Source organism: Thamnophis sirtalis, unplaced genomic scaffold (assembly GCF_051295495.1).
Source record: "Thamnophis sirtalis isolate CommonGarterSnake01/CBP01778 unplaced genomic scaffold, rThaSir2_p1.2 scaffold_3, whole genome shotgun sequence".
In the NCBI taxonomy this organism is placed as follows: Eukaryota; Metazoa; Chordata; class Lepidosauria; order Squamata; family Natricidae; genus Thamnophis; species Thamnophis sirtalis.
Window position 1 is genome coordinate 174,118,464 of NW_028261383.1, and position 26,898 is coordinate 174,145,361.

The 26,898-nt window shown below is 44.0% G+C and overlaps 1 protein-coding gene across 2 annotated transcripts in view; it reads right to left on the reverse strand.

The window, feature by feature from the left end:
• Positions 1–10,319: 10,319 nt before the first annotated feature.
• The window catches only part of GTF2F1 (general transcription factor IIF subunit 1), a 32,254-nt gene continuing 15,675 nt past the window's right edge, over positions 10,320–26,898 (reverse strand). For both annotated transcript variants that reach the window (XM_087710991.1, XM_087710992.1), the window contains exons 8-14: positions 23,359–23,503; positions 21,103–21,161; positions 19,245–19,364; positions 17,214–17,287; positions 15,321–15,459; positions 12,416–12,536; positions 10,320–10,826 (exon numbers count right to left, since the gene is read on the reverse strand). In XM_087710991.1, the coding sequence (XP_087567117.1) occupies positions 10,622–10,826; positions 12,416–12,536; positions 15,321–15,459; positions 17,214–17,287; positions 19,245–19,364; positions 21,103–21,161; positions 23,359–23,503 (863 nt within the window). In that variant the 3' untranslated portion in view covers positions 10,320–10,621. The remainder of the gene's footprint in view (positions 10,827–12,415; positions 12,537–15,320; positions 15,460–17,213; positions 17,288–19,244; positions 19,365–21,102; positions 21,162–23,358; positions 23,504–26,898) is intronic.

Sequence of the window (26,898 nt, forward strand, 5' to 3'; positions counted from 1 at the left end):
GAAGAAAGAGGGGTAGAGAGGGTGGGAGGGAGGGTGAGAAGGAAGGGAGGGAGAGGATCGGGAGAGAGGAGTGGTAGAGGGGGAGGGGAAGTAGGGTAGAGGGGGATGATGGAGGGAAGATAGTAAGTTGGGGGGGGCGGAAGAAAGAGGTGTATGGAGAGTGGAAGAGGTATATTGGGCTTCTATTTGAGTTTGAGTTTGAGTTTCATTTTATTTATATTTCTGGGGGTATTGTTGACAAGAGGAATTGCTGTGATTATTGTTTAATGTTGTATGGCCCCGGTTATGCACAGTATATATGTGACTGTACGAAAATGGAAAATAAAAACATTTAATGAAGAAAAAAAAATAGAAAATCCTGGCTTTTCTGGCTTTTGTTAAGGACACAACATTGAAAGTTATTCTCAATAATAGTTTTTTTTCCGGAATGAAGGCCTCTTACCTTACTGAGCATCCTCTTCAAAGTGCAGGCTATGTTCTACATTATATGTTTTTGTACAGGCTGTACGTGAGATCCAGCAAACCTTCACATTATCTTGTCAGGACTGAATGATTTAGAGACTCCCCCCCCCCAATTCTATGCCACAATCTCAGAGGTTGCACATCACATCACACACATACACACAAATCAAAGGGTTAAAAAAAAACCCCTGAAAGATGGATTTCTGCAAGGGGAAATTTGGATTTGGTTAGGTCTACGAAAAGAATAAGATTCAGAACCTGACTTTCCCAAAGGATATCTTGAAATGACAGTCAAACTATCAGATTTTTATACTGGTTGGAATCAGGCGAGTCCTTGAAGTTCGTATGTATGTATGTATGTATGTATGTATGTATGTATGTATGTATGTATGTATGTATCAGGGGCGGGTTTCTCGCCCCGTTCCAACCGGTTTGGTTGGAACGAGGCCGGCGGCGTCCTCGCGCACGCGTGCAGCGCACGCATGCATACTAGCATCTGTGCGATGTTCCAGCTGCTCCTGGAGGATTGCGCAGGCGCTGTATGCGTCCTGCGCATGCGTGGAAGCGCAGAATTCATCAAAACCGGGTAAGGAGCGGGCGCGCGGGCGCGGGGGGGGGGGCTTCGCCGTTCCCGGAAGTTACTTACTTCCGGGTTCGGCGACCAACCGGTTCGCAGGGGCCGCCGCGAACCGGTTGAAACCCACCCCTGGTATGTATGTATGTATGCTATGTAGCATAGAAATTTGTGCTGTACCTAGCTTTTTCTTATATTTCCATTTAATGTACATATTCAGAGGATGAACAGAGAGAAATCACCTTTTTCAGTTTTTGCCACTCTGTTGTTTTGGGAGGGGATTGATTAAATGGGAATGAGGGAAGAGTGTTTTCCCAAGACACCTGGAATTAGATGTTGTCTATATACTGTATTTTGTGTTACAAATTCCATTTCCTTGGGCAACAGTTGACTCTGCTGGTTGAAGGCTGGTTGAAGTCTAGCATGAACAGTCTACAGCTTCCAGAGTGGGTTTGTTTTAAAGCCATCTGTGTAAGAAAGGAGTTGTGATAAGCAGCTACTTTGCCCAAGCAATATCTCATTGATTTGCAATTTTATTAATCCTTTTAATAGTGGACTACAACTTGACCTGCATCTCATTAACCTAAATCAGATTAGTAAGGTTCTACATTTAGGCAAGAAAAACGAAATGCACAGGTACGGTATAGGTGGTACCTTACTCAATAGTAGTAACTGTGAGAGGGATCTTGGAGTCCTAGTGGAGAACCATTTAAATAGGAGCCAGCCGTGTGCAGCAGCTGCCAAGAAATCCAACATAGTTATAGCAATAGCAATAGCAATAGTAGTAGACTTATATACCGCTTCATAGGCCTTTCAGGCCTCTCTAAGCGATTTACAGAGAGTCAGCATATCGCCCCCAACAATCTGGGCCCTCATTTTACCCACCTCGGAAGGATGGAAGGCTGAGTCAACCCTGAGCCGGTGAGATTTGAACAGCCGAACTGCTGATCTAGCAGTAGCCTGCAGTGCTGCATTTAACCACTGCGCCACCTTGGCTCTTATCCCTTTGTTTATTCAGTTCTAGGCTGAATAAACAAAGGGATAGAATCAAGATCACGTGAAGGGTTAATACCAGTTTATAATGCCTTGGTAAGGCCACACTTGGAATACTGCATTCAGTTTTGGTCACCATGATGTAAAAAAGATGTGGAGACTCTAGAAAGAGTGCAGAGAAGAGCAACAAAGAGGATTAGGGGACTGGAGGCCAAAACATATGAAGAACGGTTGCAGGAACTGGGGATGTCTAGTTTAATGAAAAGAAGAACTAAGGGAGACATGATAGCAGTCTTCCAATATCTCAGGGGTTGCCACAAAGAAGAGGGAGTCAAACTATTCTCCAAGGCACCTGAGGGTAGAACAAGAAGCAACCAAGGGTGGAAACTAATCAAGGAGAGAAGCAACCTAGAACTGAGGAGAAATTTCCCTACAGTTAGAACAATGAATCAGTGGAACAGAAGTTGCCTCCAGAAGCTGTGAATGCCCCAACACTGGAAGTCTTTAAGAAGATGTTGGATAGCCATTTGTCTGGAACAGTATAGGGTTTCCTGCCTAGGCAGGGGGTTGGACTAGAAGACCTCCAAGGTCCCTTCCAACTCTGCTATTGTATTGTAATAGATTACAACAATTACCTTAGTGCTTTTTCTTTTGATCCAAAACAGACATTTTGGATAAGCAAGTGTCTCATTATGTGGCATTCTTTGCCTTTTTTTGTCTGTCTGTACCATTTGGTATGAAGGATATATATATTACTCTTAATTATTTCAGTTAATAACTGCTAATAGATAAAAAGCATAATTTTATCTAATTCAAATTTCTGATGCTCTCCAATAGGAATTTGGGAATGTGTAATTCAACACATCTGAAGGTACCATGCTGAAGTTCTAATATTTTATAATAGAAATATCTTCTTTTTTTTAGACCAGGCAAGTGTGTGCGTGTGTGTGCGTGTGCGCATGTATAAAAAAATTCTAACCTATATCCAGCAGAGGCCTTCTTGGAAACCCATAAATAGTGCATGAAGGAATGCTTGAAAGAAGGAAAGCCCTTTGTTTTTAAAAATGAAAAAAAAAAATCTTTTCCATTGTGAGTATGTGCTTGGCATCCTCTCGTTTCTGAACAACATATCCTGGTTTTCTTCCCATCCATCCACTCCCCATTTTCAAACCTAAAAGTAAGAAGCTTATTAACTTTCAGAAGAATGAGTTGCAAGCAAGTAGATTTGCAAGAAAATTTCCTTTATTGCTTCTTCCTGGTACTTGGATATAAGGAAGTAGCTGTTTCTGAGTAGCAATAGCAATAGCAATAGCAGTTAGACTTATATACCGCTTCATAGGGTTTTCAGCCCTCTCTAAGCGGTTTACAGAGTCAGCATATCGCCCCCAACAATCCGGGTCCTCATTTTACCCACCTCAGAAGGATGGAAGGCTGAGTCAACCTTGAGCCGGCGAGATTTGAACTGCTGAGCTGCAGATAACAGTCAGCTGAAGTGGCCTGCAGTACTGCACTCTAGCCACTGCGCCACCTCGGCTCTAAGTATTGGCATGAACCCCATAATCTTAAATTATGGGGCCGAGGTGGCGCAGTGGGTAGAGTGCCATACTGCAGGCCACATCAGCTGACTGTTATCTGCAGTTCAGCAGTTCAAATCTCACCGGCTCAGGGTTGACTCAGCCTTCCATCCTTCCGAGGTGGGTGAAATGAGGACCCGGATTGTTGTTGGGGGCGAGATGCTGACTCTGTAAACCGCTTAGAGAGGGCTGAAAGCCCTATGAAGCGGTATAGAAGTCTAACTGCTATTGCTATTGCTAAATAAAATGACTTGATTCTTGGTTCTTTTCCTTGACATTTTCATAATGCTGTGGGGGGACAATGACCACTTTTATTTGACTATGATTATTTAAACGTCCTTCATCATAAAATATACCAAGATTCAATCCATAACCACATGCTGGCATTTCATTTACATATTTATAAAATCCTCCATTAACATTAAGTCCTCATATCCTGTTTTAGCTAAACATCCATAATATTTAATACCAAAGATTTCTAATCCTCCATGTATATAATTTATTATCATTATTCTTTCTTTATTTAATCATACCCTATATCATAGCATTTCCCCCCTATTAGTTAAAATTTAACTATATATAGTTTATGATAATTATTATTGTTATTAATAATCTTTATATATAGTCCAAAAATATTTCTAACCTTCCCTTCTCATATCCAATTATTACTTATCATATCAACTCAACATTGTATACATTACTATCATTATCCATTTTTATTTAACTATACCTATTACCAATGGATTTAACTAAGTTTAGCTAATTTTGAATTTAAGTATAATTTACATGCTTTGAATTGATATGAATGAATGGATCTTAAGAAGCATGCAATATTTTATAAAGTGCTTTTATGAATTTGAGAAGCTCTTACTTTCATCGCTGAAAACTTAAGTATGGAGCTACATCAGGGGTGAGTTTCAACTGGTTCGTGGCGGTCCCCGCGAACCGGTTGGTCGGCGAACCCGGAAGTAAGTAACTTCCGGGAATGGCGAAGGGCCCGCCCGCCCGCCCACGCTCCTTACCGGTCTTTGAAGGCTTCTGCGCTTCCACGCAGGAGCATGGCACATACAGCGCCTGCGCGATTCTCTGCGAGCAGCTGGATGGCACATACAGCGCCTGCGCGAGTCTCTGCGAGCAGCTGGAGCATCGCGCAGGCGCTAAGACGCATGCGTGAACTGCGCGCGTGCACGAGGACGCCGCCGGCCCCATTCCAACCGAACCGGTTGGAACAGGATTAGCAACCCACCCCTGATCTACATATAAATCGAGGTAGTTATAGTGTGTAGTAAGAAACTAAGACAAGCAATATTACTTAATAACTCACCACCATTATTGTCCAGTTAAGACCTCACTATGCATTGAGCCCCATTTTCTTTTTGACTGATGTTTAGATCTTTTTTATTTGACGTTTAGATTATTCTAACAATACAAACTGCACTTTATACAAAAAAGAGAAGCCTGATTCAGGTGCTCTGAGTATTCAGACCCACAAACATACTTGTATAATTTTAGGTTATTTCTTTACACTCAGCAGAGTCATAGTGAAGTTCAGCTTAAGTTTTGAAAGAATCTTTGCAGGGCTGGTAAGTTGCATTTGTTGGATTTGTCTTAGAAAAGGCTCAGATGACTGCATGCAACTGAATTCTGCTGACTTTAATACAGAAGGAGACTTAGTACAAATTCTGTCTCTGAAAGACCATGAAAACGGCTCTGTTTGCAGGCCCAGTGGCCCACTCATCCGTAAGGCTGAAGCAGCTAGAAACTCTTGTCTCTCTCTGCAGGTGTTATCCCAAGCCAATTATTTTTAGCCTGGACATCTATAAAGTTGTTCTACTGCCAGTAGGGATTGGCATGTAAGAAACAATGTCAGGAATGCTGCTGCTGTTCCAGGCTGGGAGATAGTGATTTCCTAACATAAATCAAAACTTGGGACACTTGATGCTCCTGAAGCGATGATGGATGAAGACTTGATATTAAAATGGCACTAAAACCATTTTAGAGAAAATCACCACTGCTGTTTATTGTGGAAAACAAACAAGAGGAAGGAAAAATCACAGTTCCAAAAAGGCTTCAGGGTCAATTTGGGAATCTGCTAACTTGGGTGATTCTTCTTAATGCCCATTGTGTATAGAAATAGAACAGCAATTTGCAGGAATCAAAATAATTGCTCTTAAGCAGTAGCTGTACCAACTGCCAAATAATGATGTAGAAGTATACTTTTTGAAGTACAGAATTTCTTAAGCAGCAGCATTTTAAGGGTATTTTAGGGAATATATATTTTCTGCCCTCTGCTTGTGCAAACCAAGTTATTGCTATTAACAGTTTAAGAGGTCATGAAAAGGATGAAAAAAAATAAACATTGGCTAGCTTGGTTCCACCACAAATGCGCGCACAACAAAAGCACGCCTGACTAAACCGCGGTGTCTAAAGCGCGGTGACAAAACCGCGTGACGAATGAGCGACTAATTAGCCCTAAAGCGCGCCGACAAAAGCGCACCGACAGAAGCGCGCTGTAAAGTAACCCTAAACCTAACCCTAACCCTAACCCTAAACCTAAATGTAAATCTTACCTTAAAGTAAATCGCGCTTCTGTCGGCGCGCTGTTGTCGGTGTGCTTTTGACATCGCGGTTTTAGCGCCGCGGTGTTGTTGGCGCGCTTATGACGTTCACGCTTTCGTCGGGTCACGGGCTAGCTTGATTTAGTAGTTTATTCTGTAAATATTGGTTAAAATAAATAATACTTCTTACTCCTGCAGTATGCTGTTGTAGTACAGTATAAACTATTTTATCATAGCTTTCTCCAACTTGGTGTCCTCTGGTTCTGCAGGGTGACATATAAATGGAATTTTAGCCTGAATTGCTAAATGGGTCTTAGGTCTTTAGGACTTTCCTAAAGCACTAGAAAGCCCAGGGACTGATGATATTTGTAAATGGACTAAAAGACAAGAGTATCAATATGGTAGCAGCACCAGCAAGCGCACAATCGTCTCTTTTAGTTTCTAATGGCTTTTAGTTTAAGTTCTCACAAAACTGGGAAAAGCATCCATATCCTTTATACTTTGAAAAGTGCAGTCTAGAAGGGTGCACAAAAATAATACTGCGCTAGACTTCACATAAAGGATATGGGTGCAGTGAAGATGGGACCCCTTCTGCATAATTATGTGTTGAAGTTCTAATGGGCATAAATGTATGGATTGCTAGGCTGGGAGGCAGTATTGGTTATATTTGCTGGCTCTTCCACTTCCGATGAAGTAGTTGCAATCCAAATGGGGTCTGGATGTATTCAGTGTAGATCAGTGGTGGGATTCAGCCGGTTCGCACCTATTTGGGAGAACCGGTTGGTAACTTTCTAAGCAGTTCGGAGAACCGGTTGTTGGAAGAAATCTCCTTTTGTTTTTCCCCCACATTACAGGGCTAATCCTGTAAGGAAGGCAGGAAGGAAACATTCTGGTGATGTTTCTAGCCTCATCTTTATTCCCCCGTTTACAGAAACTGCCTCTCCGGTTAACCCTTATTCCATTGTAACAGCTAAGGCGAAGCAACCATCAATCTGAGTGACATTGAGTTGGCCATGCCCAACCAGTCCCATGACCACCGAGCCACGCCTATCCAGCTGATCATTAGGGCAGAGAACCGGTTGTTAAATTTTCAAAGTATAAAGGATATGGATGCAGTGAAGCGTTCCAAGTCAAATTGTGTGAGTCGGGAAGGCCAGGTAAAGTGGAAAAAGCATTTTCAGGTGCCTCTACAAATTATTTCCCCTTTTTCCAAATCCTCCACTAATTAAGAATTCTTTATTTTTGTATTTGCCTCCTTCCAAAAATAATTATAACCAGAATTATAAATTCCTTTAAAATATGAAACTTTAGAATTTATGTGAGCAATCTGCAGCAATTATTCTCATCTACTCCAGTCTTTGAAATGTAAGTTGTTGTTTTTTTGCTAGACTAAAAACAATCATGCAGGAGGAAGCTGAACACAGCAGGGTGTGTTGTGTGCAAAGTCTTGTCTCCAGTTGCCTGAATATATAATTTTAGACCCTGCCAAAAGTACTAAATGGAAAAGCATGTTTTTAACCTAACGACTTTCTCTCCAAATCGCTTGCTTTTTTAAAAGAGGCAAGGAGATCAGCAGGGGAGATTCTTGGGGCTCATCCATGCCAATATCAGAAAGCGCCCCTACAGCCTAACCCTAATTATACCTTGGCATTGAGATGGTTCAGTGCTGTTCTCTGCGCACAGTTCCATGTGTGGTAATTTTCACGGCAAAGAAGAGTGGGTTCTCCACAGTGGTGAGTTTCAAAAGATTTTCGAACCTACTCTGTGGGTGTGGCCTCCTTTGTGGGAGTGGCTTGCCGGCCATGTGACCTGGTAGGAGTGGCTTGCCAGCCATGTGTTTTCTTTTTTTCTTTCTTTCTTTCTTTCTTTCTTTCTTTCTTTCTTTCTTTCTTTCTTTCTTTCTTTCTTTCTTTCTTTCTTTCTTTCTTTCTCTCTCTCTCTTTCCTTCCTTTTGTCTCTCTGTCCCTTTTTCCTTTTTTTCTTTCATCTCTCACTTTTCCCCCCCTTTCTTTCTCTTTCCCTTTCTCTCTCTGTGTGAGTCTGTGTGTGTGTGTGTGTGTGTGTGTCAATTGTGGGTTTCAAAAAATTGTTCGAACCTAGTCTGTGGGTGTGGCCTCCTTTGTGGGAGTGGCTTGCCGGCCATGTGTTTTGTTTTCTTTCTTTCTTTCTTTCTTTCTTTCTTTCTTTCTTTCTTTCTTTCTTTCTTTCTTTCTTTCTTTCTTTCTTTCTTTCTTTCTTTCTTTCCTTCCTTTTGTCTCTCTCTCCCTTTTCCTTTTTTTCTTTCATCTCTCTTTTTTTCTTTTTTCCTTTCTTTCTCTTTCCCTTTCTCTCTGTGTGAGTCTGTGTGTGTATGTCAATGGTGGGTTTCAAAATTTTTTGGAACCTCTTCTGTAGGTGTGGCCTGCTTTCTGGGTCCCACTGGTGGAACCTCTTCTAACCGGTTTGGTAGATTTGACGAACCGGTTCTACCGAATAGGTGCGAACTGGTAGGAACCCACTTCTGGTTCTCCACCACCGTTTCTCCTTCATCTTACATCTCCGTGAATTGCGCTCTTGAAAACCAGAGAGAGATGGCTCAATAAAAGTTGGGGTTGATAAGAATGTTTAGATCCAGCTGTAATAATATCAAGTAGTTGTTCCTGTGGCTAAAAGACTATTTCTTGATAATACTAGAGTATGAATGAGGACATGGACTCTCTGTCCTCCACCATCACTCTTCTGAGCAGCTTTTAATTTCCACGATTGCACACTGCATGCTGCTGGCCTGTAGACCAGTCCTGTCAGCTTCTGCTTTGCTGTCGCTTCAGCTGCCATGAAACGGGGAGGGAGGGCATGGTATTTGGGAGGGGTTACTCATTGTGCTGGAGGAAAGTTCTGGAGTTCATCGACTGTTCGGACTGTGCATGCGTGGGTGTTTCCCGCCTGGACTAACGGCACCGACATTCCATCTTCGTGATGCCTTTTGAAGTTATCTCCCACCTGACACTTGAAAGACTTATGATTGGGCTGGGATGGTGATGCCAAGGGGTGGGGAATGGGCTATTCTATATATCAACTGCTTTCGCGCCTAATTAACCAGACTTCGCTATGCATTCACTTTAACCATTTTTAATTAGTAAAAGTACATTTGATTTCTACGAATGGAGTCTCATGGTTTTCCTTTCCTAATTAATAAATGGAGAAGATCTGACAAGTCCTTCCTCTCTCCCTCTTCACCACAAGAGAATAACTTTAGAATAAATTATTGGACATAGAGGTGGGGGACACAAAGGCAAATCCTCCTCCTGTTCCATGCTGACTTACACTAATACATCATTCCCGTTTCCACCAAAAGTTCAATGGAAATGCACAAAACTTGCCCTGGCATCAGAAAAACAGCTCAAGAAAATTGCCCCAGATTATTTAGCAGCTTCTAACTTGAGTGACTGCAAGCCACCCACGCCCCTCGTGTGTGTGCTCTCTTCAGAACTGCCTCTTCCCATTTTTCAGGTTGGAAATTGTCTTCTATTTTCCAGGGAAACCACTATACTATAATGCTGGAACATCTTGGACTGGCTTCAGCGTACCTTAGCAAAAGGTTTCCTACTAGCTGGAAGCTTCTTTGCTGAGGAGATATCCTCAGCAAGCTTTAAGTGGTTGCTTTCATGCCATGCCAAGGTTCACTTGAGAGACCGCCTGCTGCCAATTACCTCCCACAGACCCATTAGATCTCACAGGGTTGGCCTCCTCCGGGTGCCATCTACCAGCCAATGCCACCTGGCTATTACCCGGGGGAGGGCCTTCTCTGTGGCAGCTCCGGTCCTCTGGAATGAACTCCCCGCAGGGATTCGGACCCTCACCTCTCTCCAGGCCTTCCGGAAAGCCGTCAAAACCTGGCTTTGCCGGCAGGCCTGGGGGTGATGAGTTCCCATCCCCTCTCGACATGTATGGTTGTGCGACTGTTGCTTATTTTTATTATTTGTATTTCGTTTTTATGTTCCCCTCTTTCCCCCTTGAATTGTTCGCCGCCCTGAGTCCTCCCGGAGAAGGGCGGCATACAAATAATAAAATTCTATTCTATTCTATTCTATTCAAGACGGGTTCTGTGTGTGAACAATTAGTAAGGTTGTAATTTCTAGGTCTTCCAGAAAAAAATAAATAAATACAGGGGACAGAGTGTAAAAGGTGTACAGGTTTATTTCCAAAAACGGCACTGTCTGTTAATTCTCTTCCCCATACATCCCTACCTCTCATTCAGAAAAATGGCATCTTCCATACCCAGTAACGGGTGATGCCAAACTCTTCCCCCCGCATCTTCCAATTTCCAGACGGCTTCCAGGTGAAAGCAGAGCAGGGGCTTCTCCCTTTCCCCAGAAGGTCATCAGATGCCAATCCCATGGTTTCGGCTTCCAGCCACCAGAGCCGTTGTGGAACCACAAGAAGCTCAAAGCCAGCTGGCAAATTCCCACGCCTGGCCCTGTTCATTCCTTAAGGAAGAAGTGCATCTTCTCATTGATGTTCTTGCGCTCAGGGTTCAGGCGCTTAAGAATCTGTGCCAGCACATTGACTGTCTGTTCGCTGCTTAATCCAGTCTTCTTGGTCTGGAATTTCTTTAGGAGATCCTTAGTGGTCATGGGCTTGCGAGTCAGGTACCGGCGCACAGCATCTTCCGTCAGCTGTACATCACTGCAAAAAAGGAAGCAAGTTAATGGACCGATCCAGACACTAGCTATAGTTCTAATTCTGGAAATAAATTCACAAAAGATCATAGCAATAGCAGTTCGACTTATATACCGCTTCATAGGGCTTTCAGCCCTCTCTAAGCGGTTTACAGAGTCAGCATATTGCCCCCACAGTCTGGGTCCTCATTTCACCCACCTCGGAAGGATAGAAGGCTGAGTCAACCTTGAGCCGGTGAGATTAGAACCGCTGAACTGCAGATAGCAGTCAGCTGAAGTGGCCTGCAGTACTGCACTCTAACCTACAACACCTTACAGTCATTACATCAACATTGTTATGTCATCATACCTGTACATGTATATAATATTTCCCTTCTATATCCTCTCATGTTTTTAATACCGTATTTACAATATGAAGCTTTTCACTACAGATACTATTTCAGTTAAGAAACATTAATAGGCAATTGATGACCAGATGCCACACATTCTGATATAAAGCAGATAGTTCAGTATCATAGAAGTGGGCAAAGCTAGGATTTTTGTTTTACTCCAGGCAATGAACGTTGTAGAATTGGTTTTACAGAGGATTTTTGGGAAAGTTTACAGATCAGTTTTTAATCTTTCATGCTTCAGTATGACAAGGAAATCATCCTGCTAATTTTCAGCAACGATCTGAAAACAAATCTCTAGAAGTTATAATGAAAACAAATCCCAGGGAAACAGGCGAATCATTGTGCTGGAAAGTACCATGGGGTTGAGTAGAACTTGTGACTTCTCTATGTCGGTCACTAAGCTAGGATTCAAACAAAAGGATTTCTCTTTGCTTTTCTTAGACTTGATCCTAGTATGAATTATTTGGTTTGAGCAAAGTGCTATGTATAACCCCTTCCATTTATTAATCATGTTTTAAAACAATGCATAGTTTCAAATCACCAAATTGCAATAGCAATAGCAGTTAGACTTATATACCACTTCATAGGGCTTTCAGCCCTCTCTAAGCGGTTTACAGAGTCAGCATATTGCCCCCAACAATCCGGGTCCTCATTTTACCCACCTCGGAAGGATGGAAGGCTGAGTCAACCTTGAGCCGGTGAGATTAGAACCGCCAAACTGCAGACAGCAGTCAGCTGAAGTGGCCTGCAGTACTGCACCCTAACCACTGCGCCACCTTGGCTCTTCAAGCAATAGCAGTTAGACTTATATACCGCTTCATAGGGCTTTCAGCCCTCTCTAAGCGGTTTACAGAATCAGCATATCGCCCTCACAGTCTGGGTCCTCATTTCACCCACCTCGGAAGGATGGAAGGCTGAGTCAACCTTGAGCCAGTGAGATTAGAACCGCTGAACTGCAGATAACAGTCAGCTGAAGTGGCCTGCAGTACTGCACTCTACCCACTGCGCCACCTCGGCTCTTAAATAATATTATTAGCAATATTTAAATACTTACTATGAATGCCTAACGTACATTTGATGAAGTTTAGGTGTTTTAACATTTCATACACATTGGATGTATATTTTTTGTTTTGTTATTATTCCAACACCACACAGTAGTCTCACTTCCTATTTCTGCTCCCTCGTAGCTTATTCATATACTTACCCACTACTGGGCGTTGATTTTCCTGAGACTGGCTGTGGGGTAGATTTCCCAGATGTGGTGGCAGCATCCATTTTCAACCTCTTAGCTGCTGGGAGCTCACTGGAGCCTGCCTGTCGTTTCCCTGTCCAAGGCAAACAAAAGTCAGATAAACTTCAGAGCTACAATTCAGAAGCACCTTCTGATCTGCTCTCTCAACTCAGTGAAGCGGTTGACGTGAAGTGCCAGTGCCTCGAGGCTGTTAGGGACTGGATGGGGGTTAACAAGGCTTGTACTCAATCCGGATAAGGCCGAGTGGCTGGTGTGTTTCCCTCCTACTAATTGGCCATGTATTCCATCTCTCAGTCTGGGGGGTAAAATTATACGCCCCTCAGACAGGGTTCGCAACTTGGGAGTCCTCCTGGACCCACAGCTGACTTTTGAACACCACTTGTCGGCTGTGACCAGGGGGGCATTTGCCCAGGTTCGCCTGGTGCACCAGTTGCGTCCCTACCTGAACCGGGAGGCCCTCACAACAGTCGCTCGTGCCCTTGTGACCTCTAGACTGGACTACTGCAACGTGCTCTACATGGGGCAGCCCTTGAAGAGCATTCGGAGACTTCAACTTGTCCAGAATGCAGCCGCGCGAGCGATCGTGGGTGCACCTCGGTTCACCCACGTAACACCTATCCTCCGCAAGCTGCACTGGCTGACTATTGGTCTCCAGATACGCTTCAAGGCGCTAGTCGTCACTTATAAAGCCCTTCATGGTATTGGACCTGGGTACTTGAGAGACCGCCTGCTGCCAATTACCTCCACTAGACCGATTAGATCCCACAGATTAGGCCTCCTCCGAATTCCATCCGCCGGCTAGTGTCGACTGGCGACTACCCGGAGAAGAGCCTTCTCTGTGGCTGCTCCGACCCTCTGGAACGAACTCCCCGTGGAGATTCGAACCCTCACCACCCTCCAGGCCTTCCGCAAAGCCCTTAAAACCTGGCTGTTCAGACAGGCCTGGGGCTAAAGAGCTGTTGCCCCCGTCTCGAATGGTATGACTGTTGTGTGTATTTAAATTATGCATTGTTATGTTTTGTTTTATTTTTTGTCTGTACCCCCTTCCCTGATTTGAATTGTGAGCCGCCCTGAGTCCCCTTCGGGGCAAAAAAGGGCGGCATACAAATATAATCAATCAATCAATCAATCTCCTGGCAAACAATTCCAAGGACCTTGGCCCATGTAAGGACAAGTGGAAGAGAGAGTTGCTGAAGAAGGAACAAACAGCCTAGATCAGTGTTTCTCAACCTTGGCAACTTGAAGATGTCCAGACTTCAACTCCCAGAGCATTCGCTGGCTGGGGAATTCTGGGAGTTGAAGTCCGGACATCTTCAAGTTGCCAAGGTTGAGAAACACTGACCTAGATTCTTCTGCTAGCTTTAATTCAGCCTCAAGATATGATTCCGTTCAGTGCCAGAGATCTTGAAAACTCATCACCGCAGAAGGAACTTTCGCAGCCAGAGACAAAATTTGTTTTTCCTATTCCAGTATCTGAACTAGAATTAAGATCTTTCAACTTTAGTTCAATTGTCCAACCATTCTGAAGGGATACTTTGGACCTCACACAAGTGAAGCATCTTGGGAGATTCAATAAAGTAAAAAAAAGCTTCCACCCAATAAAAAATCGCTGGCGATGTTGTCAGAGTTACGTTAATTTTAATATTTTTTAAGAAGAGATTTAATTTAAAAAACTCTCTTTAGGCTTACATCAAACTCCGAACAAAGTCCAGGCTATTTTCACGAGTAGACAAAAGGTGCAATATTCACAAGAATTCCAACGCACATTCTCCCAAATAATTTTCAGGGAATGCACAATTCCAGTCAACAGTGGAACAGTGGCTGGATGAAATACAAAGATTGTGTTACTAAAAGCCACAGAAAAAGAGGCAGATAGTTAAGCAGGCTTAAAGACTTTAACTACTGAACACCAGTGCTTGGTTGAAGTAGATGGCCTCCACATTTTTCAAACTGTGTCTCTGTAGGCAAAGCATTCGAAGTGCTTGCTTTGAAAAGGTTTGAGGTTGAGGTTTATTGGATTTATATGCCGCCCTTCTCCCAAGGACTCAGGGCGGCGTACAACATTAAAAGAAACACATAATACAAAAGTTAAGAGGAAATTAAATAGGATATCCCCAAACCCAATTAAAATTAACAGTGACACATTTTTTTAAAAGAATTCAAATTAAAATTAACAATAATCAATACTTCGATTTGTTTTGTTCAGGCCAGGCCGGCTTGCTGGAAAAGCCAACTTTTTAGGGCGTGTCGGAAGGACCGGAGGTCGGGGATTATGCGAAGCTCCGGGGGGCAGCTCATTCCAGAGGGAAGGCGCTCCCACAGAGAAGGCTCCCCCCCTGGGGGTGGCTAGCCGACACTGTCTGGCCGACGGCACCCTGAGGAGGCCAACTCTGTGGGATCGCACTGGACGGTGGGAGGCTACCGGTGGCAGTAGATGGTCTCGCAGGTACCCTGGGCCTAAGCGCTTCAAAGGTCATAATTAGTACCTTGAATCGCACCCGGAAGACAACCGGCAACCAGTGCAGGCCGCCTAAAAGGGGTGTAACATGGGAGCACCTAGGTGCCCCCATGGCAACCCGCGCAGCCGCATTCTGGACCAGTTGAAGCTTCCGGGTGCTCTTCAAGGGCAGCCCCATGTAGAGAGCGTTACAGTAGTCCAGGCGAAAAAGGATGAGGACATGGGTGACTGTGCACAGAGCATCCCGATCCAGAAAGGGACGCAACTGACGTATCAGGCGAACCTGGTAAAAAGCCCCCCTGGGGTTTTCACCAAGGCTTCCCAAAAATACGCTGAGTTTAGAGGGTACAGAGACCAGCAAAGAGACAGACAAGGTGAGATTCCCACACATGGCCCTACCTTGTTCCAGCTTGTTGGCTGCAGCCCGCAGCATGGACGAGGTGCTGCTGGCATCCACCAAGGGGGTCCCTGGACGGCTGTTCCCTTGTGAGCTGCTGGCTGAGCCCTTTCGTTCCTTTTTGGGAGGAGTCTTCTTTTTCTGTGAAGGTGTCAGGAGGATGGGCTCAGTTATGCTCCCTTGTTCCGTGACCCGACAAAAGGGTCAAAACCACGCCTGACTAAACCATGTTGCTGATGTCATCAACGCGGCGACAACAGCCAGCGCGTAGAAAGAAGGGCGCTTTACAATAGCGCGTCGAAAGAAAGCCGATTTAACTTAAGGTAAGGGTTAGGTTTAGGGTTAGGGTTAAGGTAAGGGTTAGGTTTAGGGTTAGGTTAAGGGTTAGGATTAGGATTAGGATTAGGTTAAGGGTTAAGGTAAGGGTTAGGTTTAGATTTAGGTTAAGGATTAGGATTAGGTTAAGGGTTAGGTTTAGGGTTAGGGTTAAGGTAAGGGTTAGGTTTAGGTTTAGGTTAAGGGTTAGGATTAGGTTAAGGGTTAGGTTTAGGGTTAGGGTTACTTTTACAGCGCGCTTCTGTCTCCTTGCTGTTGTCGCCCTGTTGATGACATCAGCGACGCGGTTTAGTCGGGCGCGGTTTTGTCGTTCACCCTTTTGTTGGTGAACCCCCTTGTTCTACACAAACATGCCTGAGCCTGAGCCCCATACTGTGCTAAAAAGCCTCTTGAGTAGGCAGAACATCAGCAAGGACTACTCTGTGAGGAGCCAAACGAAGCTGATGCTGGGAGAGGACCTTCACCTCGGACAAGGAGGGAAGCAGCAGCAAAATAACTTTGCGCTGTGGAATCCAGAGGGCCAATTTATGTTAGTCAAACAGCTTCTACTAGGACGCATTTTTAAAACCTCAACGCCAAAAACATAAGCTGGGCAAAACGTTTTATAGAGGAGTTGCTTCTCTCCATTGATTTGCAAAGCTGTCAAGCAAACCAAACAGACGAGCAGAAGTATAGAGCTGGGAAAACGATTTGTAGGGTCACCAACTATTCCGTGAAGTTAGGGTTAGCAATAGCAGTAGCAATTACACTTATATACCGCTTCATAGGGCTTTCAGCCCTCTCTAAGCGGTTTACAGAGTCAGCATATCGCCCCCAACAACAATCCGGCTCCTCATTTCACCCACCTCGGAAGGATGGAAGGCTGAGTCAACCTTGAGCCGGTGAGATTAGAACCGCCGAACTGCAGATAGCAGTCAGCTGAAGTGGCCTGCAGTACTGCACCCTAACCACTGCGCCACCTTGGCTCCTGGTTCACAATATGCAAATATAGTTGCCCATCTGGCTGAGCTGCAGTGGTAGAAACAGAAAGGGGACTTTCACTCCGGCCTTTGCCCTTGACAAAAGCTCTGTTCTAAATACAAGCACACCGGAAGCGTTCTGGGGTTCACAAACCAAGTAAGGGAAGCAGAGAAGAGATGGGATGGGTTCCTGGAGATGCCAGGGACAGTAGCTAGCCTTCCTGCAGGAGGAAAGTTCGATGCTAGCTACCGTATTTTTCGGACTATTAAGACACACCAGTGTATACGACGCACCAAGATTTCGAAGAGGTAAGTAAGAAAAAAATTTTTTGCCTTCCCTCAGCCCCCAGCAGCCCTCTGCAGGCTTCAGCAGGGCTGGGGCAAGGCAAAAAAGCCTCTGTTTTTGCAAAAAAAAAATGGCCCCTTTTTCACAAAAATGGGATGTGAGGGCGGGGCTTTGAGAGGCCCAAAATGGCTGTATTCTGTGTATAAGACGCACCAACATTTCCGTGTTCTTTTAGTGGGGGAAGGTGCATCTTATACTCTGAAAAATCCGGTACCTCCTCTTCTCTGGGCGAAAGAAGCTGCCTCTGGAATTACCGTCATGAAGAGAGCTGAAGATGCTTCGCTGTCAATGTCGCTATCCTCTGATGTCTCCGACTCATCACTGCTGTCTGCAAAGCAGAGTCAAGAAATTTTATTTTATTTATTTATTATTAAAATTTATAGGCCACCCAATCCCGAAGGACTCCGGACAGCTTACAGAAGTAAAAAGAGAGAAAAAGAAAATAAAAGGACAATATAAAAATTACAGAGCACATGCATTCAGTCTAATCGGGGCTGGACCTCAAACAATGAGGTCAACAGCCCCAGGCCTGCCGGAACAGCCAGGTTTTAACAGCTTTCCTGAAGGCCATGAGTGTGGGTAAGGTCCGGATCTCTGGGGGTAGCTGATTCCAGAGAGTCTGAGTAGCCACAGAGAAGGCTCTCCTCCGGGGGCCCGCCAGCCAACCTTGTCTGGTTGACGGCATCCGAAGGAGGCCCAATCTGTGGGATCTTACCGGCCGTTGGGAGGTATGTGGCAGTAGGCGGTCTCGCAGGTATGCTGGCCCTAAGCCATGAAGGGCTTTAAAGGTAATAACCAACACCTTGAATTGCGTCCAGAAACTAATCGGTAGCCAGTGCAGCTCGCGGAGGACAGGTGTAACGTGGGTGTACCTCGGTACACCCAATATCGCTCGCGCGGCCGCGTTCTGAACTAGCTGTAGTCTCCGAACGCTTTTCAGGGGTAGCCCCATGTAGAGCGCGTTGCAGTAATCCAGCGGGAGCTTTCTCTCCTATCTTCAAGGCCACCAGCCACATTGACATGAGGGTGCTGGGCTGCTGGTGGCTCTTCAATCCCGTCTCAAGAAACTCTCATAGCGGCTGCAAAACTGCCGTGCTCCAAAATATTCCAACTTTTCCTCAAGCTCACAAGAACAGGGAAAGCATCCAGTTTCTGCTCCCAACTCCCAAATCAAAGGTCGCTGGAGATTAATTTCCGTGGCCCTGTGTGGTAAGAGGAGTTGAATTCCACAAGAAAAAAAACAGGATTTGGCAGCTGATATAAAAATCAGGCAATTAAAAAAAAACTGACTGCCACAATTTGCTCTACCCTTTGGAATGAGCTACCCCCAGAGATCCGGACCTCACCCACTCTCACGGCCTTCGGAAAAGCTGTTAAAACCTGGCTATTCCGGCAGGCCTGGGGCTCTTGACCTCATTGTTGAGGTCCAGCCCCGATCAGATCGAGTGCATGAGTGATGCTTTTAAATTTGTCTTTCCTTTATTTCTTATTATTTCTTTTTTTCTTTTTTCTTTGTAAGCCGCCCAGAGTCCTTCGGGATTGGGCGGCCTATAAATTTTGCAAACAAACAAATAAATAAATAAGTAAATAAGTAAACAAATAAGTAAGTAAGTAAATAAATAAGTAAGTAAATAAGCAAGTAAGTAAATAAGTAAATAAATAAATAAGTAAGTAAATAATAATAATAATAAATAATAAATAAATAATAAATAAACAAACAAATAATAAAATAATAATAAATAATAAATAAATAATAAATAAGTAAGTAAATAAATAAGTAAGTAAATAAATAAGTAAGTAAATAAATAAGTAAATAAATAAATAAACAATAATAAATAAATAATAAACAAACAAACAATAAATAAATAATAAACAAATAAATAATAAATAAATAATAAACAAACAAACAATAAATAAATAATAAACAAATAATAAACAAAACAAATAATAAACAAACAAACAATAAATAAATAATAAACAAATAATAAATACATAATAAACAATAAACAAATAATAAACAAATAATAAACAAATAATAAATAATAAATAAATAAAAATATATAATAAATAAATAATAAATAAATAAATAAATAATAAATAAATAAATAAATAAATACTTCTGTTTCTTGTCAAAGCGTAAGGCTTTTGGAAAGCTGAATTGTTTGCTTGTTCTGGATTTCCATCAAGTCATACCGGAGAGAGACGGTTGCATTTTCCCTTTCCCGAGCTCGATTTATGCGTCCCTTTCCCGAGCTCCTTCCCCATCCAGCTTCAGGCTTCATCACCTTTCTTTTTCTTTTTGTCCTGTGGAGTAGGGACCTTCTTCTCCTCCTCCTCTTCTTCTTTCTCCTCTGCAGCCTTCTCCTCCTCACTCTCTTCACTGCTATCACTCGCTTCGTCGATACCTGGAAAACAGCATGGCTTGGATCACGGAGGAATCAAGGCTTTTCTTGGCTTCAGCTTTTCATTTCTTTTCATTAAACTTAAGAGCGCATCCCCCCCTCCATTGGTTTCCTTTGCCCAGGATGAAGAATGCGCTTCTTTGTGGAAATACCATCCCCAAGAAAACATAAATTGGGATTTGAAAGAGACACCTATAACAATAGAAAAAGAAAGGAAGGGAAGAAGGAAGGAAAAGGAGGGGAGGAAGGGAGTAGAGAATGGAGGGACGAAGGAATGGAAAGGAGTGGAGGGTGGAAGAGAAAGAGAAGGAGAGATAGTAGGAGAGGAAGAAGAAGTGTGGAGGAGAGGTAGGGGAAGAAGAAAGAGGTAAGGAGAGGTGGGCGGAAGGGAGAGAAAAAGAAGGAAAGGAGGGAGGAAGAGAAAGAAAGAGAAGGAGAGAGGGAAGGAAGGAGAAGAAAGAGGGTAGGAGTAGGGGAGAAGTAAGGGAAGGAAGAAGGGGATGGAGAGGAGGAAGGAAGGAAGTAGAGAAGGAAGGGTGGGAGAAAAGAAAAGAAACCGATTCGGAACTGCTGTATGATATACGATGGAACTTATTGTTCCTATGTTGTTTTTAAGTCATGTGTTTGTTTCTGTTGATGTGCTTATGTGCTTAAAATAAAAATTTATAAAAACAAAACAATTCATTAGCATCTGTGGCAGTGGTGGGTCTCAAATAATTTAACAACCGGTTCTCTGTCCTAATGACCAGGTGGGTAGGTGGGGCTCGGTGGTCATGTGATCATGTGGGTGTGGCCAAGTCAATGTCACTCAGGTCAATGGGCGCTTCGCCTGAGTTGTTACAATGGTAATGAGGGTCAAGCGGAGAGGCAGTTTCTGTAAGCAGGGCAATAAAGATTAGGCTAGAAACAACACCAGAATGTTTCCTTCCTGCCTTCCTTACAGGATTAGCCCTGTAAAATGGGGAAAAACAAAAGGAGATTTCTTCCAACAGTCGGTTCTCCGAACTGCTTAGAAAGTTACCAACCGGTTCTCCCGAATAGGTGCAAACCGGCTGAATCCCACCACTGACCTGTGGCTTCTTTTGGCAATAGAGTAGCTCTCAACCACACATCTGGCCAACATTCGCTCTAAACATAAGCCTTACAGGTCAACAACGATCTAATAGGGATGCTGCTACTTCCCTGAGATTTTCTAGGGAAACGTAAGTTAAGGCATAGAAGTAGAGATATAAGGATCTTTAAATAAAGGATCCTAGGCAGGATTTTATTCAATCCTCAAGATCTTTCCCAGAAAAAAATAAAAGTGACTCATCAGCTAACCTAATGTGTATGACAGACACATATATGCAAAACTGCACAATAACTCCAAAGGGCTAACAGGTCAGATGTAACATCGCACCCACAGAATGATTCCCAAGATATAATGCCTTGGAAATAGGAGACTATGTCAATAATTTTGCTCATTTAGCAATAGCAATAGCAGTTAGACTTATATACCGCTTCATAGGGCTTCCAGCCCTCTCTAAGCGGTTTACAGAGTCAGCATATCACCCCCCACAGTCTGGGTCCTCATTTCACCCACCTCGGAAGGATGGAAGGCTGAGTCAACCTTGAGCCGGTGAGATTTGAACCGCTGAACTGCAGATAACAGTCAGCTGAACTGGCCTGCAGTACTGCACCCTAACCACTGCGCCACCTCGGCTATTTGTATAACTGCTGCTGGTCTGGTTCAGCCACGTACCTTTCGGGGTGTCTTCTTTGGCGACTTTTGGCTTGCCGACGGTTTCCTCTGCTGAGCTGCTGTAAAATGACAGAAGAAAATCCAACTCTAAGCAAAACAAGACAATACACCCTATAAATTGGCTGTAGGGAACCCAATCTATTCCCAGAAAAAAAACCACCATGAATTAGCAGCATACCGAATAAGGCAGTGGTAGTCAACCTGGTCCCTACCGCCCACTAGTGGGCGTTCCCGTGACCCGACAAAAGGGCGAACGACAAAACCGCGCCAGACTAAACCACGTCGCTAAAACTGTGACGTCATCAACGCGCCGACAACAGCGCGGCGACAACAGCGCGGAGACAGAAGGGCGCATTACAACAGCGCGTTGACAGAAAGCCGATTTAACTTAAGGTAAGGGTTAGGTTTAGGGTTAGTTTTAGGGCTAGGTTTAGGGTTAGGTTTAGCATTACCTTTAGCGTTACCTTTAGGGTTAGGGGTTAGGTTAAGGGTTAGGTTTAGTTTTACAGCGCGCTTCTGTCGCCGCGCTGTTGTCGCCGCGATTCAGCGCTCATTCGTCGGAGTGCTTTAGAACACGCGGTTTTGTCACCGCGGTTTAGTCGGGCATGGTTTTGTCGTTCACCCTTTTGTCGGTGAACCGGGCTTTCCAGCTTTCATGGTGGGCGGTAGGGGTTTTGTCCGATTGTGAAGCACTTTCCTTTTTTAAAATTTAATTGACTTTTTAAAAAAAAAAATCATAGCATTATTTAAAAACATTTTCATTAGGTTTTCATAAAGTCACCGTTACTGTGGAACCGGTGGGCGGTTAGAAAATCTTACTACTAACAAGAGATACAAAAGTGGGCGGTAGGTATAAAACAGTTGGCTACCCCTGGTAATAAGGCATCCTCCAGACCAACACCGCAAAAACAGATGCTGGAGGAGCAGCAGCTAAGCCACGTGAAGAGCCAAGGTGGCGCAGCGGTTAGAGTGCAGTACTGCAGGCCACTTCAGCTGACTGCTATCTGCAGTTCAGCGGTTCTAATCTCACCGGCTCAAGGTTGACTCAGCCTCCCATCCTTCCGAGGTGGGTGAAATGAGGACCCAGATTGTTGGGGGCGATATGCTGACTTTGTAAGCTGCTTAGAGAGGGCTGAAAGTCCTATGAAGCGGTATATAAGTCTAACTGCTATTGCTATCTATCTATCTATCTATCTATCTATCTATCTATCTATCTATCTATCTATCTATCTATCTATCTATCTATCATGTGTGTATATATCTCTATATCTCTATATCTCTATGCGTCTGTCTGTCTGTCTGTCTGTCTGTCTGTCTGTCTATCTATCTATCTATCTATCTATCTATCTATCTATCTATCTATCTATCTATCTATCATCTATCCATCCATCCATCCATCCATCCATCCATCCATCCATCCATCCATCCATATCTCTTATTTATCTATCTATCTCGAGCTGAGGTGGCGCAGTGGTTAGGGTGCAGTACTGCAGGCCACTTCAGCTGACTGCTATCTGCAGTTCAGTGGTTCTAATCTCACCGGCTCAAGGTTGACTCAGCCTTCCATCCTTCCGAGATGGGTGAAATGAGGACCCAGATTGTTGGGGGCGATATGCTGACTTTGTAAGCCGCTTAGAGAGGGCTGAAAGTCCTATGAAGCGGTATATAAGTCTAACTGCTATTGCTATCTATCTATCTATCTATCTATCTATCTATCTATCTATCTATCTATCTATCCATCTATCTATCTATCTATCTATCTATCATGTGTGTATATATCTCTATATCTCTATGCGTCTGTCTGTCTGTCTGTCTGTCTGTCTATCTATCTATCTATCTATCTATCTATCTATCTATCTATCTATCTATCTATCTATCTATCTATCTATCATCTATCCATCCATCCATCCATCCATCCATCCATCCATCCATATCTCTTATTTATCTATCTATCTCGAGCTGAGGTGGCGCAGTGGTTAGGGTGCAGTACTGCAGGCCACTTCAGCTGACTGTTATCTGCAGTTCAGCGGTTCTAATCTCACCGGCTCAAGGTTGACTCAGCCTTCCATCCTTCCGAGGTGGGTGAAATGAGGACCCGGATTGTTGTTGGGGGCGATATGCTGACTCTGTAAACCGCTTAGAGAGGGCTGAAAGCCCTATGAAGCGGTATATAAGTCTAACTGCTATTTCTATTGCTACTGCTAAGAGTAACCGTGCAATTGGGCAGAAATTATCTGCCCTCTTAGGGGAACATACCTCGATCCATCCGACATGTAATCCACTTCCTGGCCCTCAAAATCTCCATCATCACTGTCTTCAAAGGCTTCGTCATCCGATCCTTTCTTCTTTTTCTTTTTCTTGGTGAGCGGTGTTTTTTTCTTGGTTTTGGCAGGCTTTTCACCTAGGGAAGGATGCCCACAGGACCGATTTATTTTCTTATGAAAAAAAACCACTTCAAAGCCAAAATCTATTAAACCACTTTGCCCAAGGGGAAAACGGCAGCAAACCCAAATTCCAAGCTATTGTAGAAGAGGTGGTCAAAAATGGCACGAGATAAAAGACTTATAATTATTACTAACAAACCTTTATCTAGTTCTTGTTATGAAGGTAAACTAATCTGGGTCAGAAGAGAGGAGATGTGATACAAATAGTAAACAATTCATTTTTTTCCCAACTATAACAATAAGGAAATGTTAATGGATACTTTTGGTGATTATTAAGCAGAAATGTTAACATTTTTTAGAGACTTCTAGAGTACAGAAACCGCTTTGGTCGCATTGATGGATGATCTCTGGAGAGCCAGAGATGAAGGACGTTCCTCCATCCTGGTCCTCCTTGACCTCTCAGCGGCTTTCGATACCATCGACCATGGTATCCTTCTGCGACGACTGCGGGAGGTGGGAGTGGGAGGCACCGTGCTACGGTGGTTCTCCTCCTACCTCTCGGACAGGTCACAGTCGGTGTTAGTGGGGGGGCAGAGATCGTCCCCTAGGCCCCTAAATTATGGGGTGCCTCAGGGCTCGGTCTTATCCCCCCTACTATTCAACATCTACATGAAACCGCTGGGAGAGATCATCCGCAGGCACGGGATTAGATACCATCAATATGCGGACGATACTCAATTGTATCTGTCCGCCCCGTGCCAACTCAATGAAGCGGTAGACGTGATGAGCCGGGGCCTTGAGGCCGTTATGGACTGGATGAGGGTTAACAAGCTTGTGCTCAACCCAGAAAAGACCGAGTGGCTGTTGTGTTTCCCTCCCAAAGATTTGGCTACTATTCCACCACTCAGGCTGGGGGGTCAAATTTTATACCCCTCAGAGAGGGTTCGCAACTTGGGAGTCCTCCTGGATCCACAGCTGTCATTTGACCACCACTTAACGGCTGTGACCAGGGGGGCATTCGCCCAGGTTCGCCTGGTGCGCCAGTTGCGACCCTACCTGAATCGGGAGGCTCTCACAACAGTCACTCGGGCCCTTGTGACCTCTAGGCTGGAATACTGCAATGTGCTCTACATGGGGCTGCCCTTGAGGAGCATCCGGCGACTTCAGCTAGTGCAGAATGCAGCCGCGCGAGTGATTGCGGGTGCACCCCGATTCACCCGCATAACACCTATCCTCCGCGAGCTGCGCTGGCTACCTGTTGATCTCCGGATGCGCTTCAAGGTGCTATTAATCACCCATAAAGCCCTACATGGCAGTGGATCTGGATACTTGAGAGACCGCCTTCTGCCAATTACATCCCTGCGACCGATAAGATCCCATAGATTAGGCCTCCTCCGTATTCCATCGGCCAGCCAGTGTCGGCTGGCAACTACAAGGAGGAGGGCCTTCTCAGCAGTAGCCCCGACCCTTTGGAACGAGCTCCCCGTGGAGATTCGTACCCTCTCCACCGTCCAAGCCTTCCGCATAGCCTTGAAGAACTGGCTCGCCCGTCAGGCCTGGGGATAGGATAGTTACCCCTCCCGAATGATGAATGTATGTTGCTTGCTATTTTATTACATGTTTTGTCCTAATGTCTGTATTCCCCCTTCCCAGTTTTTGTGTGAGCCGCCCTGAGTCCCCTCAGGGAAAAGGGCGGCCTACAAATTCTAATAAAATTCTAAATTCTAAATTCTAACTGTTTAGTTTGTTAACATCTAATTATTCAAGATAATAGCAATGAAATGATAACCTTAATTAGTAAAATAAACTGGATGAAAATTGCAATTTGGGGGTTAGGGAAAAGACCTATAAATCTTATTAATAAATTTCTGTTGAGAGCTGGTTATAAAGGTATAATCTCCTTTGGGCCTGAGGAGAGGTGAGATAAATAGTAAACAATTTTTAGTTAACTACAATAATAATAAGGAAATGTTCTGATTTTGCATTTAATAACCGCAGCTAGACTGTTGGTGGCGCAATACTGGAAGAAGGAAGATTTGCCTACTGTTCAAGAATGGACACTGAAAGTAACAAACCTAGCAGAGATGGCTAAAATATCAGCTTATCTCAAGGACCATTCAAACGAGAGATATAAACTGGAGTGGAAAAGATGGATTGATTATACTCAAAATAAATACGGGACTAAGAAATTCCAGATAGCTTATGACTAAAGAAACCAGGAATTATATAAATTGTTTAAAGCTAGCCTAGCAAGGAGGAGTTAAAGCTCAAGTGAAAGATGTTATTAACTTTTTTTTCTTTTTAAGTTTATTTTAGAATGTTTTTGTTAAAGATTTATACCTTGTATTGGTTCTGGGAAGTCGGGGGGGGGGAGGTTGGGGGGAGGGTGGGGGGAGGGAAGTAAATATTTGTAAAAGTTTGTTTTTTAAAATTTTCATTAAAAAAAAAATCTGCTCCTTCAGGAACCTGAAAAAAATAATAATAATAAGGAAATGTTGATGGATAATATTTAATAATATATACAGGTGTGTTGTACTACTAAAAGTAATTCGGACACAAGCGCTATTTTGTGAGTTGGGGGCAGGGGTGGGTTTCTTGCCCCGCACGCATGCGTACTAGCGTCTGTGCGATGCTCCAGCTGCTCCTGGAGGATCGCGCAGGCGCTGTATGCATCCTGCGCATGCGTGGAAGCGCAGAATTCGGCAAAACCGGGTAAGGAGCGGGCGCGCTCGAGCGCGGGGGGGGGGGGCTTCGCTGTTCCCGGAAGTTACTTACTTCCAGGTTCAGCGACCAACCGGATCGCGGGGACCGCCGCGAACCGGTTGAAACCCACCCCTGGTTGGGGGGGGGAAAGGGGAGGGAATGTTAGATATCCTACTCATTGAATCTTTTTTATAATATGTTATAAAGATGTAAAGTTATGGTAGGCTCATTGAGATTCTGCAAGTATGCCAGTAGGTGGTTGTGTCTTTAAATATAAATGATCTTAGGAAAAAAAACAAGTTTAAGTAACTGTAATTAAATACAGTGAGAGCAAGAATACGTAAATTTTTAAATGTACAACTTAATTTGAAGGAAGTATAGGTAATGATTGTGGAAGAAACGCACGAAATGTATCCGTAACCAATGGACACGCTTTCTACAAGGTGTAACGAAAGATTTTTTTTTCTTTTTTTGTGTGCGTAATAAAAACAATAAAAAAATTGTTATAAAATAAAATGGCACAAAAGATAAACCTATCTTTATGCAAACCAGGACCACCAGCTCCTGGATCTCAACCGCAATCGAGAATGGGCCTCTTCCCGGTTCCACCACAAAACCGCGGTCGACTAAAGCGCGCTCGACGAAACCGCGTACCTGACGTCATCACAGCGCGACGAAAAAAGCACGCTGTGAGCGCTAAAGCTAAAAT